At 35.6% G+C, this 14,328-nt stretch overlaps 1 protein-coding gene across 1 annotated transcript in view; it reads left to right on the top strand.

Annotated features, from left to right (window-relative positions):
• SLC5A12 (solute carrier family 5 member 12) overlaps positions 1 to 14,328 on the top strand; it is a 52,478-nt gene that overhangs the window by 13,469 nt on the left and 24,681 nt on the right. The window contains exons 5-8 of the mRNA XM_030829114.1: positions 4,689 to 4,843; positions 4,965 to 5,105; positions 10,064 to 10,193; positions 11,335 to 11,423. Of these exons, the coding sequence (XP_030684974.1) occupies positions 4,689 to 4,843; positions 4,965 to 5,105; positions 10,064 to 10,193; positions 11,335 to 11,423 (515 nt within the window). The remainder of the gene's footprint in view (positions 1 to 4,688; positions 4,844 to 4,964; positions 5,106 to 10,063; positions 10,194 to 11,334; positions 11,424 to 14,328) is intronic.

The following is a 14,328-nucleotide window of genomic DNA, read 5'->3' as shown; positions in this document are numbered from 1 at the left end:
AAAAAAATTAATATATTTTCATATAGCAGATGATTCATGTATTTTGGTGTTATGTGCATATCACCTACTCTTTGTAACATCTATTCCAATTATATACAATTTTAAAGTAGCCTGATCTTTTTCATACTTGCAAATCCCATTATTTCTTTGCACTTAGTTTTGTCTTCATTTTAAAACATTACATTCTCACTACCATAATTCTATTCCAGACACAACTCTTCCCACCTATGCTAAAAAATAGGATCTTGCTCCTCTTACCTCTGACCTCATGTAATAGATTAGTTGCTCTGAGGTACCTGTCCAGAGAAGATCAGCTAGATGCTGGATATAATGATTTTTAATGCATTGCTTGCCTTGAAAAAGGTATCATAGCTCCCTAAGTAAGTGTTCTCCCCCAAAAACAAAGTAACAAAATAATATAAAACAATTTAAAATATATTAATTATCAGGGCTGATATTTGGAAGGAGTGTTGTGGGTAGACAGGATGCATGAGGTTGACTTGAAGGCAGGTGGTGATAACAGTACTACTACTATTAAGGTATTGAAATTTGGGTCAGTGAAAATGTAGGGAAACTGAGCTTGGGACTATAACATTAAGCTAGAATCCTTGGGGGGAGCTGGCATGGTTTTACTTCAGTGATGCACTTCAGATTTTGCAACGAAAAAGTGCAAATCCTCTCTGGAGGAATAATCCAACTTAAGACTATAAGATATTTACACACAGATATTGATGGAGATGGAGCTTGCAGTGAGCCGAGATCGTGCCACTGCACTCCAGCCTGGGTGACAGAGCAAGACTCCGTCTCAAAACAAACAAACAAACAAACAAACAAAAAAAAACAAAAACAAGATCTAACAATAACTTTAACAAAATATCATAAAAAATACAAAATAGCAATTTACTGTAAGTGAGGATCAGCAAAGCAACAAACAAGATTTAGCCTCTCAAGAACAAAATATTTTGGTATTAAAAGATACTGAATAAGAGAATAGATATGCATAAACAACTTAAATAAATAAAGAATGTAATTTCAAAGATGAATAAACATCAGGAATGACTGACCACACAATATAATTATTATGATAAAGAGCAAATATATTTGAAGAGACAATGAGTATGATGGAAACTCTATCCAAAGAAATAACCCAAAGAATAACAGAGAGACAAGAAGATGAAAAAAGTGAAATAGAAATGGAGACATATGGTGGACAAAATAAGAAGGTCTAATTCATGTCCAGTTGGAGTCTCAGAGGAGAGTATAAATAGAATGGAGGTGAGGTAGTGTTTCAAAAAATTATGGATTGTAATTTTTCAGATATGATAAAATATAAGTATATATGGATTTAAAAAGTGTAACCTTAAAGCAGAAAGAAAAAGAATAAGTTTATATCTAGATACATTAGTGAAACTGTAGAACAGCAAATATAAATGGAGGACCTGAAAAAGAACCAGAGGAAGGAGAAAGAGATACTTAAAGAGGGACACTTAGCAACAACAATGGAAACCAGAAACAGTGGTATAATACATTCAAAGCATTGAGGAAAAAGTATTCCAGACCCAGTCATAATTGTGTTTTTGACAAAACTATCTTTCAGGAGTTGAGTGGCAAGAACCAAAGAGAATTTAGCACTTACAGATCTTCCCTAAAGAAAAATCTAGAGGAGATACTGTGGGAGAAAGGGAAAACATTAAAATATGACAGTTTTAAACAGAATAATTGATAAGAAAATAGTGAACATTTAATGAGTCTAGTTAAACTATTTTTGGTACTAACTGATAATCATTATTTTATAATTTGTATATTACTAAATGTTTTATATTATTGTACAATTTAAAATATAAAATATATCAATAATAATTATAATTATATGCCATTTTGAAATTAAGAAAAAAGAATTACCCCCAAACTGTATGAAAATAGAATGTAAATCAGGAAAAGAGTACTCAGACTTAAATGTTTTATCATCCTTGAATTTCTGGGGATTACGGCATTGCTTAAATATTGACTCTACATTTGAAATGCACGGCGAAATTTCAAGGGGACCCATTTAAATAAAATAGTCAAAGTTAAGAAAAATGGAGTTTGAAAAAGCAACCCTCAATTCATCAAAGCAAAAGAAGAAAAGAGAAAAACAAGCATAGCAAAAGTAGGACAAATAGAAACCAAAAAGCATTACATCAGAAACATCCAGATATTTTTATAATCACAATAAACTAAAATAAACTAAATTGACTACTTTCTAACTGGTTTTGTGCTTCCAGTCTCTTCTTGCTCCCACACCCTGCATACCTCTGTCAGATTAATATTCTTAAAATATTCATTTCTTCATGCAACTTTACTGATCTAATTCTCTTCTTACTTCCTATTGTTCACAAGATAAATTATAAGCTCCTTAGCCTGGTGTTAAAAATCTTTCATTCTGTGAATCCAATCTACCCATATAATCTCTGTACCACACCTCTGTTCTTCTCTCTCGTCAAATTAGAGGCTTCACCTTTGCTCATATTGCAGTCTCTTTACTCTGCTAAGCCTGTGGATGTATAAAATATTTAAAATAACCAGTGAAAGAGAAAAGAGAAAGTGTTTGTTGCCATCCAGGGTTCTGTAGTTCAGTAGGGCAAACATTAGACCCTAAACAAGGCAGTTTGATTAAATATGTAGGTGACACACAAGGTACCCTCAGTATTAAAGAAGTGTGTGAGTGTGTGTGTGTGTGTGTGTGTGTGTATGACAGAGAAAGGAGTTCAGGACTCACTGTATGAAGGAGTCAAACAAGTCTTCATGGTGGCTATAATCTGCCTTTTGATTAATATCTGATAAAGTGGTTTGTTCTCTTGCCTTATGCCAAGTTTATGCAGATTTCTGCACAACCAATGCCAAGTATCCTCTGAAAACAAAGGCCTTTGACATTTTGTCTTCATAGCACTAAAATCTTACATTGAGATTTGGGTTTTGAAGGCTTAATGGATTTAAGAAAATTAAGCTAGTGCAGGTAAGAAATTTATTATTCCTCAAACCATGTGTGAACAGAATATATAAATACAGTGCCTTTGGCAGGTATTTTAATGTCTATTTTTAAAATTGAATTTCAATTTTAATTACAAAAGAAGTGATGGGGCAACCCCATTGTCTTCTTTCATCTCAAGATGAAGATGAAGCCTGTCATCTTTTCACTAAAGTTCTTGACACTCTGGAGGAGTAACCAGAGATGATAATTCTGTTTTTCAATGTTAAAAATACCACGTCATTTCAGGGCTCATTCATTTCCCAAGCACTTATTGATATATCACTTCATTTCATCTTTCTCTACTTGCTCATCCCACATAGATCATCGTCCTAAGGGCTTCTATACCTGTAATACTACAACAGCCTCTCTTTTTCCTTCCTTCTTCTTGCCCAAATGTTCCCAACTGGAATTCTACACTAGAGTCAACCGGGGAGCTTTCAAAAGACACTGAGGACCAGGCCCCAATCCAGACCTTAATTAATTCACAACCCTTGGGGATAGGGCTTAAATGTTATTTAATTATTTATTTTTTCTTTTACATTCCTCAAGTGACTCTAAAGGGGAGCTGGGTTTCATAACCACTGCTCTAACCTCTTGCCTAATCATTGTATTCTAAATTTTACTGTTAGATTCATCCTCCTGGAACTCTGTTCTGCTTACCTCACCATTTGACCATTCTGTAGCCCTTAAAATTCATTCCTCTATGAATGTCTGGAATATACTATTCCTTCCTAGTTCTTTGTTTGATATTCTACCATCTCAGTTTCCCAAAATATATTCCCTGTCACTAATTTTGCAAAAAGTGTTTCTAGTTGTACAAGCCAGATCCTATTTGTTAGTCTTTATTCCCTTACTTCTTTATCACCTGTATTCAATGAATGAATCATAAGTTATGTTGATTTTACCTCCAAAACAGTCCATCCACTTCTTTTCATCTCTACCTTACCTCTATCAGTGAATCATATTGGGCATGGGCTACTGAAATAAACTGAGATGTTCTCTCAACCCCTTCTCTTTTCCTGCAGTTGATTCTCCACACAATCACCAATGAAACTGCTGTGAAACGAAATCTCTCATCATATAACTCTTGTTAATGCTTCCTTATTGCTCTTGAGAAATCATTTAAGTGTCCTCATCAAAGTCTGTGTGGTCAGGCCTCTAGCAAATTCACCCAAAGAGCAAATTCCTCTTTGGGTGTTTCACACTTTTGACCAATATCTTCCAGCTTTCTTGTATTTCCTCAGGGAGCTGTGCTTCTTCACACATGCTGGTTCCCTCTTCTCTTTGTCCTCTGTAGTTGGTAAATTCCTACTCATTCTTCAGAAATTAGCTTGAACATCATTTCCTCAAGACCAGGTCAGGGCTCCCTGTTTTATGCTCCTATAGTAACCTGTCTTTCTTAATTGCACTTTCCACATTTTTAAGAAAATCACTATCTTGTTGTCTAACATCTGCTTCTCCCATAGATTATAAACTTTATAAAGTTAAGGAGGGGGTATGTCTCTTTGACTTTCCATTTTATTCTCATGCTTAACATGGTACTTAGCACATAAAAGATGCTCAGTGGCTGATGCTGAATAAACAAAAGAATGCATGCATGCATTAGCAGAGAGGTTTTGCAGAGCCAGAAGAGTTACAGGGTTTGTTTTCAAGGACTTAAACATTCTCTCCATTTCAGGGAGGATTAAAAGCAGTGGTGTGGACAGATGCATTTCAGATGGTTGTCATGATTGTGGGCTTCTTAACGGTTCTCATTCAAGGATCAACTCGTGCTGGGGGATTCCACAATGTATTAGAGCAATCAACAAATGGATCTCGACTACATATATTTGAGTATGTCCAATGCAACTTTTTCATACTTTACAAAGACTTAGCTACATGACCTTATCACCTAAAATAATATCTTGGACATCAAAGGAATATCTTTGTTCACTTATTTCTCTCTGTCTCATAGCTTTGATGTAGATCCTCTCAGGCGACACACTTTTTGGACTATCACAGTGGGAGGAACTTTTACTTGGCTCGGAATCTATGGGGTCAATCAATCAACTATTCAGCGATGCATCTCTTGCAAAACAGAAAAGCATGCTAAGCTGTAAGTTCTCAGTCAAGAAACATTTTAATGTTTTATCTTACCTTATTTGGTACTTATTATATATTAATACTTCCTCGTGTGTGTGTGTGTGTGTGTGTGTGTGTGTGTGTGTGTGAAAGAGAGAGGCAGAGAGACTCACTTAACTCTTTCAACTTTTTGAGCCCAGCATTACTACTGTCATCTCAGCAGGAAGTGGTAGAGCTGGGGTGTGAACTGAAGTCGGTTTGTCTTTTCTCTCAATTATTTGCTGCCTCCATTTATTGAGAAATTATTAGATTAAATTAGGTACTGTGGGTGGCAATGCAAAGGTAAATAGCTCACATTTCTTCCTCACTTGATTTAGCATGTGGTCTCTTCAACTATTATTTTTTCATGGGTTAAAAGGTAAACTGAGGCACAATTAAATTTTTAAAGAGTTTGAGTGAACAGTGATTTATGAATTAGGCATTTACCAAATAGAAGTAGCTCAAGGCCTCCATTGAGGGAACACAAGGGGAAAAATTACAGGTTAAACATGGAAGCAAGGCAAAGAAAGCATTTGATTGGTTACAGCTGTACAGTTGTCTTACTTGGTCTATCCGATTGGAAATTCCTTAGTTAGATATCTCTAAGTTAGTTGGTGGTTTCTGAGTAGTTAGCATTGTTTCATTTTTTTCTTTGATATAGGCATTTACCAGAAATAGCCCAAGTTAAGCTTCATTTATATTTGCAAAGGTTAAGCTCACTTAACAGATGTTTGTACTCTTAAAGTTTCCAAGGAGAGGTTAAAAAAATAAGAAAACAAAGGGTAATATAGCAAGCCACAGTGGAACTTCAGCTGCTCTGACTCTTTCCTGGTCTGCTTGCTCTGAAGGATACAAGCAGAGGTACAAGGCTTTTGCATTTTCCAAGCCCTGCAAGCCACCCCATGCTCCAAAATAGAGACCAAAGTTATATACACTTTCACAAAACTGGCAGAAATAAGCCAGAACTGCATCCAAAATGATTCTTCATCTTCAGTGCTGCTTCCCAAGGTTTCAACCTCCCCAGCCTAACCGGGATACTCTAAACTTTTCTTGGAGAAACAGTCACTGTGAATATTTCCCCAGGTGATTTTAAAATGCTTTCAATGCACAGTTTCTTATTTCACTAAATAAAATACAAAATTGCCTGGAAATGATTCAATCATTTTGTAAGTTGAATTCCAAAAGGAGAACTGTAATGTTCTCCTTATAAATTTCATAGCTCTCAGAATATGGAAATAAAAGCATTATCTGGTGTTCCATCAATTCACTGGTAATATATTCAAATCTTATTACAATAAATAATATTGTAACAAACCCTCCACACATGTGGTCATCTCTTTATCAAATAGCTGTGTTATTGAAAATGCATGTGACTTTGATCCGAAAAATTCATTTAAAATTCTGCTCTAAAATAAATTATAGTTGGCTGTACCTGTAAAGAGAAGAATCCTTTGGTAAAATAAATAATAATTCTTTGTTATATCTAGTTTTTAAAAATATTATGAGTTTATATTATTTTCTTTTGTGAATATGCCTAATTTCTCTATGTTAATACCTGAAAGTTAGGAAATGTGTCTTTCTAATCATTTTTCCCCACAAGACCAAGAACAATGCTTTGTGCTTACTAAATGTTTATCACTTACTAAACAAAGTAATGCCTCGAGAAGCACTGTGTGTATGTATATACACAGGGACACACACATGTATGGATGGGCATATATATGTGAGTGTGTATGTGTACACACTCATACACACACATATATATATATGTAAATGAAACTTAAGGCTAACTAATCAGAAGCCACCAATTAACTTACTGTTATCTAGTTAGGAAATTTCCAACAAGATAGACCAAGTAATACAGTTATATAGCTGTAATCAATCAATATGTGTACACACATACACACATATTTCTGTACATAAATCTTAAAACCTCATTTAGTAAAGTAGTTTAATTCAAGAAAAATGAATATAATCCCTTTCCTATAGTTGCCTGGAACTTGGAATTTGTTGTACTAGTATTTAGTGAGTATGAAAGCTGGCAGAAAAGGAGGCATACTCATGAAGAAAGAAATGTACATAATTTCCTAACAAATGTACATAATTTTCTAACATTCAGGACTGCCATTCCTGGTTCCACTCATGCCCACTCCCATGAAGGGATTAGGACTGTGATAGTAATTTTGTGAGACTATTGAAAGATGAAACATAAAAATTCTCTTTAGAAAAGGGTTCCCTGAGAGAATCTAAGGTGATAGGGTTAATAAAATTCAGAAGAGAGAAATCAGTTCAGATGTTTGGTATAGTTGCAGTGCACAGAGCTGGAGGGGAGATTGCTGTGGTGAGAAAATGGTGAGGGGTCCCATCTGTCACACAGCTGGAGCCTTGAGGGCATTCAGGGGCATCTGGAAGCCACTCAGAGCCAGCTGCTGACTGACTGTCACCTAGGAGGCTCTGCAGATGCTGATGAGATGTTCTGGTTTTGTTCCATTATCTGAGAGCCTAATGTAATTAAGACATTCCATGAGGCTTAGAAAAATCTCTGGTACTTGAGGAAAATAAATCCTGCAAAATAAGTAAGTAAAAATACATCCATAAAGTTCACACTAAAGGTGGGCATGGGTTAGAATCAGAAGTGGCTCATATACATGCATTTGGTTTCATGACCAGAAATGTGATTACTCACCAAAGACAACTTAATCTAAAGCCAAATCTTCCTTGCACCTAGAAATAGTATCACTTACCCAGACACTTACATGTGCTTCCTGGAAGCTAACTGTGTTTCTAATCCCTTGTTTATCTTTCAGGTCTGCTGGTAGCAAATGGTGCTATGAGGGTAGAAGGAGTTGATGCAGGGTATCACATCCCATCTCCCAGTTACGATGAGCACATCTACACACAGTTGCTTTTCCATTTCCATTTCCTTAGTTTATTTTCCCCATGTCTCTATCAGATCTAAAATTATCTTATTTATTTATTCATTTATTTTCAGTGTTCATTACCTGCTTCTAATCCCAAAATGTAATCTCCACGAGGTTTATAGCATTGCTTCCTGCTATAGCCACAATACCTAGAACACAGCCTGGTACAGAGAGTTGCCCAATAAATACTTTTTGAATGGATCAATGAAAAAGCCTATTTTACAAACAGAAGAATTAGCCCTGTATAGAACCCAAGTCCATTTCAAATGAGAAATGAATTCAAAATACAATGACTTTAATGTTCTATTGCCACTGGTTTCTCATTTCACATAGCTGACTGATGAACTTATAAGATTGTTCTGGATAATATATGACTGTCCTCTGTATAGCTATATAACCTCCAAATATTTTTACAGAGTGTAATTCATTAAATCCTCATAATCCTGTAATAAAAAGTAAGGCAGTTATGTTACATTCTTTTTACAGATGACATAACTGACTCAGTGTTATGTGATTTGTCTAAAATCACACAGTTGTTAAGGATAAAGACTTTTAAATCCAGGTCCAATGGTATATTTTAAAAAGAAACAGTGTAAAAAATGCAATTATATAGTAAGGAATTTCTACCATTAATTTCTTCAATCATTTCATTATTTCTTACCAAAAAATAATTTTATATTTGCTATACGCTGGAACTGTTCAGTGCTCTGGGAACACAAAACAATAATACATGAATAAATATAGAATTTCAGATCATAAATACTATAGTGACATAAATAATTATAAGGAGTAGAAACTGACAAGAGAGCAGGAAGTGACTATTACAAAGAAGGAGGAACAGGAAAGCCTCTCTAGCCGGCCAGAGCAAAGGCTTGAATAGAGTTGGCCTGAAGGTTGGAGACAGCAAGAGTACAGCTAATGCAATTATTGGTATTGCTCATTTTATGTAGCAATTGTATTCCCAAAGCCCACCAAGAAAAACAAACAAACACATAAAAATCATTGCACTGGCAAAATACTTTCACGGAAGTACACTTTGAGATAAAAACTTCTTCTAAACTGTGAAGTGAAAACTCCTCTAAATGGGATAATTATCTGGCGTATTTGCCTTATAAATGTGGACTTTGATTTAAGGGTCTTCTGAAAATCAAGTACACCTGTACAGTATAGGTTTTAGAGGACTTTGAAATAAACGTGTGTCTTTACATTTAAATATGATTCCCTTCAAACAATGACTAGATCTTAGACAAGGTTCAGCGTTGCTCTCTTGGCCCCCTGCGGCCATCTCCACAGTGAGGTTGTGTATTCTCTCAGGCCAAGGTAAGGCCAGCCTACTTTCATGTCCTCTCTGGAATTGAGGAAATTAGTAAAATTTTGACTTTCAAAGGACAGTAATGAATACAACATAACTGTAGGATACTACAAAAACACCCAGGCTGGAATTAGGCATATCTGTGGGTTTTAAAATAAAATGAATTGCACCACATAATATGGGTAAGATGATCCTAAGTTTTTCGTACTTTCTGTTGTCTTTTTAAAAAACCAACTCTAACTTTTATCTGCATTAATCTCCAAAGTGAATATTTCCAACCCTTATCTATTTCTGTATTAGCTCATTATCCCTTTGGAAAAAGATGTCAAAAATGTAAGTTGCCTTTTTGACAGTTTTATGAATTGAGTAGGGGGAAAATCACTTGAAGTTATATAATATGAGTGATTGGTATGTGAAATTTCATCCAAGAGAATAGATCTCATACCACACATATTAAGGCTTTGCAGAAAACCGATTTCAAAGGAAAATTCACTTAAAATCTTACTTTATTTAAATTTGGTAATGAGTCTAAAAATGTAATATTCTCAAGCAAAAAAAAAAAATAGCAAAAGTATACAGTGTAGTGATTCTTAAAGACTATAGAATTTTATTTTACTAGCAAAAAGGCCCAAAACCCTTTACCTTGAGTACTTGGTAAAGACCTCACCACACTATGATATGGTATACAGGCTACCAATAGGCCCATGTGCTCTTTTCTAGTGCCTTGTATTTTAACTTGCTGGGTCTCTGGATCATTCTGGTGTGTGCTGTCTTCTCTGGCTTAATCATGTACTCTCACTTTAAAGACTGTGACCCTTGGACTTCTGGCATCATCTCAGCACCAGACCAGGTATGGGTTTTCTTGAGGACAGTGGCGAGTGTCTGGAATGAGCGTGCTTCTGGCTATTGGTGGGTAATATTGGCCTTTCTCTTTTTCTTCCTAGACTGCTTGCTATTTCTCAAACCCCAAGAAGTTGGTTTCTTTCTTCTCTTGGGTGATATCAGCACCTACCAGGTTCTAATACAGGGGAATGAGCATGTAAAAAAGAGGGCACCTTGGCCAGGCGCAGTGGTTCACACCTGTAATCCCAGCACTTTGGGAGGCCGAGGCGGGCAGATCACCTGAGGTCAGGAGTTCGAGACCAGCCCGGCCAACATGGCAAAATATCATCTCTACTAAAAGTACAAAAATTAGCCGGGCATGGTGGCGGGCACCTGTAATCCCAGCTACTCAAGAGGCTGAGGCAGGAGAATTGCTTGAACCTAGGAGGCAGAGGTTGCTGTGAGCCAAGATCATGCCACTGCACTCCAGCCTGGGTGACAAGAGTGAGACTCCATCTCAAAAAAAAAAAAAAAAAAGAGGGCACCTCACCTTATTCCTGAAGACAAGGTCTGGCAGCATAGCAAGGCTGGAGAGAGTGGAATGCAGGCTTGAACCATGGCTTTGGATGTTGCTGCTGCCTTTGGACTCTTCCTACAGGTTTCACAGTTGATTAAGGAACCTCAGATTGAAGAAAACCACCCTTATTTCCACAATGCCTGCCTCTTATCATGTCTTCTCAGCATAACATAAACATCGTGCTGATATACCACAGTAAACATGGTTTCGAAAACTCCATTTATGGAGAATATGCTCAAGGGAAGTAATCATTTGATTTCCCTCTCTATATATATTTAACTGTCCTGCTCTGTCAAAGAGGGGCTCCTCTGCCACAAACCTGAATGTAAAGTAGTACATCATACCTAGATTCCCTGAAGACTTCTTTTAGGGGCTTGATTTTAGGGCTTAGTTGCTAACATTCAGGATAAACAGGAAAGAAAATGGCATATATTGAAAACAAGGAAAATAAACTTCCTACCTCCTTTTGCTAAAAGGCTATACTCCCACATTTCAAACACTGATGAGAAGATCACTAATCCTATTTTTTTCTCTCTCTTTTCTTTTCTTTCTTTCTTTTTATTTATTTTTTTATTTTTTGCCTCCTCTTCAGCTGATGCCGTACTTTGTCATGGAGATATTTGCCACAATGCCAGGACTGCCAGGACTTTTTGTGGCTTGTGCCTTCAGTGGAACTCTGAGGTTAGTATAGCAACAACAATCTGATGATGATGATGGAAAGGATGACAAGGATGATGGTGTAGTGATCAACAATATTTAGCAAGCACTCACTGTGTGTAAACTGACCTTCTGAATGTGTTATTTGTATTTGCTCATTAATTGGCACACAACATATGAGCCTAGAACGTTACTCATCATCAGTATACAGATAAGGAAACAGATTTAGCGACATAGAAAAATTACCTATGGTGAGTTAGTAAACTGCAGGGGCTGGATGTAAGCCTTGGTCTGTCCCTACTCAAGAATTTTATGCTCGTTATCCTACCTTGTCTGATGCTAATTGCCCCCACACTTTTGTATCACCTTTACATAAAGCAGCTCACTCTGCTGGCTCTTCTCATTCATTCGACTGCAATATATATAGTCATGTGCCACATGACGTTTCAGTCAATGATGGACTGCATATATGATGATAGCCCTATATTTTAATACCATATTTTTATTATACCTTTTCTATGGTTAAGTACACAAGCGCTTTGTGATTGTATTACAATTGCCTGCTGTATTCAGGACAGTAACATTCTGTCCAGGTTTGTAACCTGGCAGCAATAGGCTATACCATATACCCTAGGTGTATAGCAGACAATGCCATCTAGGTTTGTGTAAGCACATTATGATGTTTGCACAATGATGAAATCACCTAACAATGCGTTTTCTCAGAGCACAGCCTTGCTATTAAGCAATGCATGGCTATATATTCTGCACATCTATTCTTTGCATTCCATTGATCTCATCTTTAATAACACACTCAGACAGCTAATAACTTCCATTCCCCAAATAAGGGCGTTATTCTAAATACAAAATCATTCACACATTTATTGTGACAAATATTTTAGAAGGCTTATATTATACCAGACACAGTTGGTGACATCAGGGATACTACAGAGAACAAGACTGGCATAAGCATTGTCCTTACTTATATAGAGTTTGCTTTCTAATAGACATGGAAGATGGCCAATATGTGAGTAAAAAAGATAAACAAGATTGTGTCTGAAAACAGCAAATAGTATAAAGGAAATAACAGCTGTATCCTAGTGAGAGGTGAGGTCTGAGGATTGTAATTTTGATAGGGTCTTTAAGGAACTCCTTTCTGAATATATGATATTTGTATTGAAATCTAAAAGATGCAAAAAAGCCAGCTATGTGAAAAGCACAAGCAGGAACATTTACAGGCAAGGGGAAAAGCAAATACTAAAGCCCTGGGGAGACAAACTGTATGGAGTGTTTGAGGAACAGAGGAAACACTGGCACCTAAGGCCCTGGAAGGAGAGCAGGTGGGGATGAGTTAGAAGAGGTGAGCAAGAATCAGATCACGACAAGCCTTCATGAAATGGTAGAGTTTGCATTTCAGGTGAAATAGGAAGTCATTAGAAGGTTCGAAACCAAGGGAGTGAGTGATACATAAATTGAAGACTTGGTCTTCCGTGTCAGGAAGATTTGAGCTTTCCTCTTTCTATGTAAGAAAAATAGCCAATTGACCCAGGTTAAGGACTTTTTTTCTCATTTGTTCATTGTCTATTTGCTTTACTAATGACATTTTTGACCACGTAAAGATTTTAATTTATATTAATGTTTTACATTATGATTTCAGGATTAACATCATTCTCAGAAAGGTTTCTCCATTCTATGATTGTAAATAATCAACCAGACACTATTCTAGTATACTTATGGTTTTATTAAATATTAATGTTATTAAATTATCTAGACTATACATATAAGAAATTAAGTGAAGTTCCTGCTTTATTTTCTTTGTAAACTAGTAACCAAGTTGTCCCATTTGTCTTTAATAAATAGGCCATCTTTTCACCACTGACTTGAAATATTACTTTTATTACATTCTATATTCTTCTATGTATTTGATACCTCTTCTTAATTATCTTTTACATTCTTTTGATCTACTGGTATTTAGCTACGCCAACACAAATAATTTTGATGACTGTACTTTAAAATATAATTTATCTATTAAGTTGATACCTTAATTAATTTTATTTTACAGAATTTTCCTGATATCTAGGGGTTTTTAAAAAATATTTTTAGTTGATTCTTTGGGGTTTGATTGTAATCAAATATCTACAAATACTCGACTTTTTTTCTTTCTTTTTAATAGATGCACTTCTATGTTTATTCTCTCATGTAATTGTGCTTTGAGAACAATGATAAATAATTAAGGTAATGTTTTATTATGTACTCTAAAAGGAATATTTATTTGGTTTTACAATTTAATAAGATATTGACTTTTGGTTTGAAAGGTATTATTTATATTTGAGAATATTCACATAAATTATTTTAAAAGTAGAAGAATAAAATTCATGTATTTATGCTAATTTTAGAAAAGATGTTTATCTGAGTGGTATATTTTAGTAAAATTTTAGCATCTTTGAAATGGTTACATATTTTTTGCTCTTTTGAAACTTTTAGTATGTTAATATGTTAACAGATTTCCAAAATAGCAATATCCTTGAATTTATATAATGACTTTACCTTAGGATTTTAATTTAGTATACTGTTGACTTGTTTTTACTAATATTGTTTTTAGAATGTTGCATCAATAGCACACAGTGACACTGTCCTATGGTGTTGGTACTAGGATCTCAAGGACACTAAGGACAGAGATAATGAGCACCAGAGACTCAAACACCAGTAAGGGTCACACTCTGTCCTTTCTTTTGTCCCTCTCTACATGCTTTATTTTTTGCCCTCTTACTCTGAGGCTCACTCTCTCCAGATTGGAGAAATATGGCTGTTAACAGATTATATCCCCCATAAAAGAATGGTTGATTCCTTTATCCTAAGTCCCAAATTTTCAAGGAAGAAACACACTGGACAACATATGGTATAGGGAGATTACTACTGCCACAAGCACAAG

Source organism: Nomascus leucogenys, chromosome 15, assembly GCF_006542625.1.
Source record: "Nomascus leucogenys isolate Asia chromosome 15, Asia_NLE_v1, whole genome shotgun sequence".
Classification (NCBI taxonomy): domain Eukaryota; kingdom Metazoa; phylum Chordata; class Mammalia; order Primates; family Hylobatidae; genus Nomascus; species Nomascus leucogenys.
This window is presented reverse-complemented; position numbering and strand designations above follow the sequence as displayed.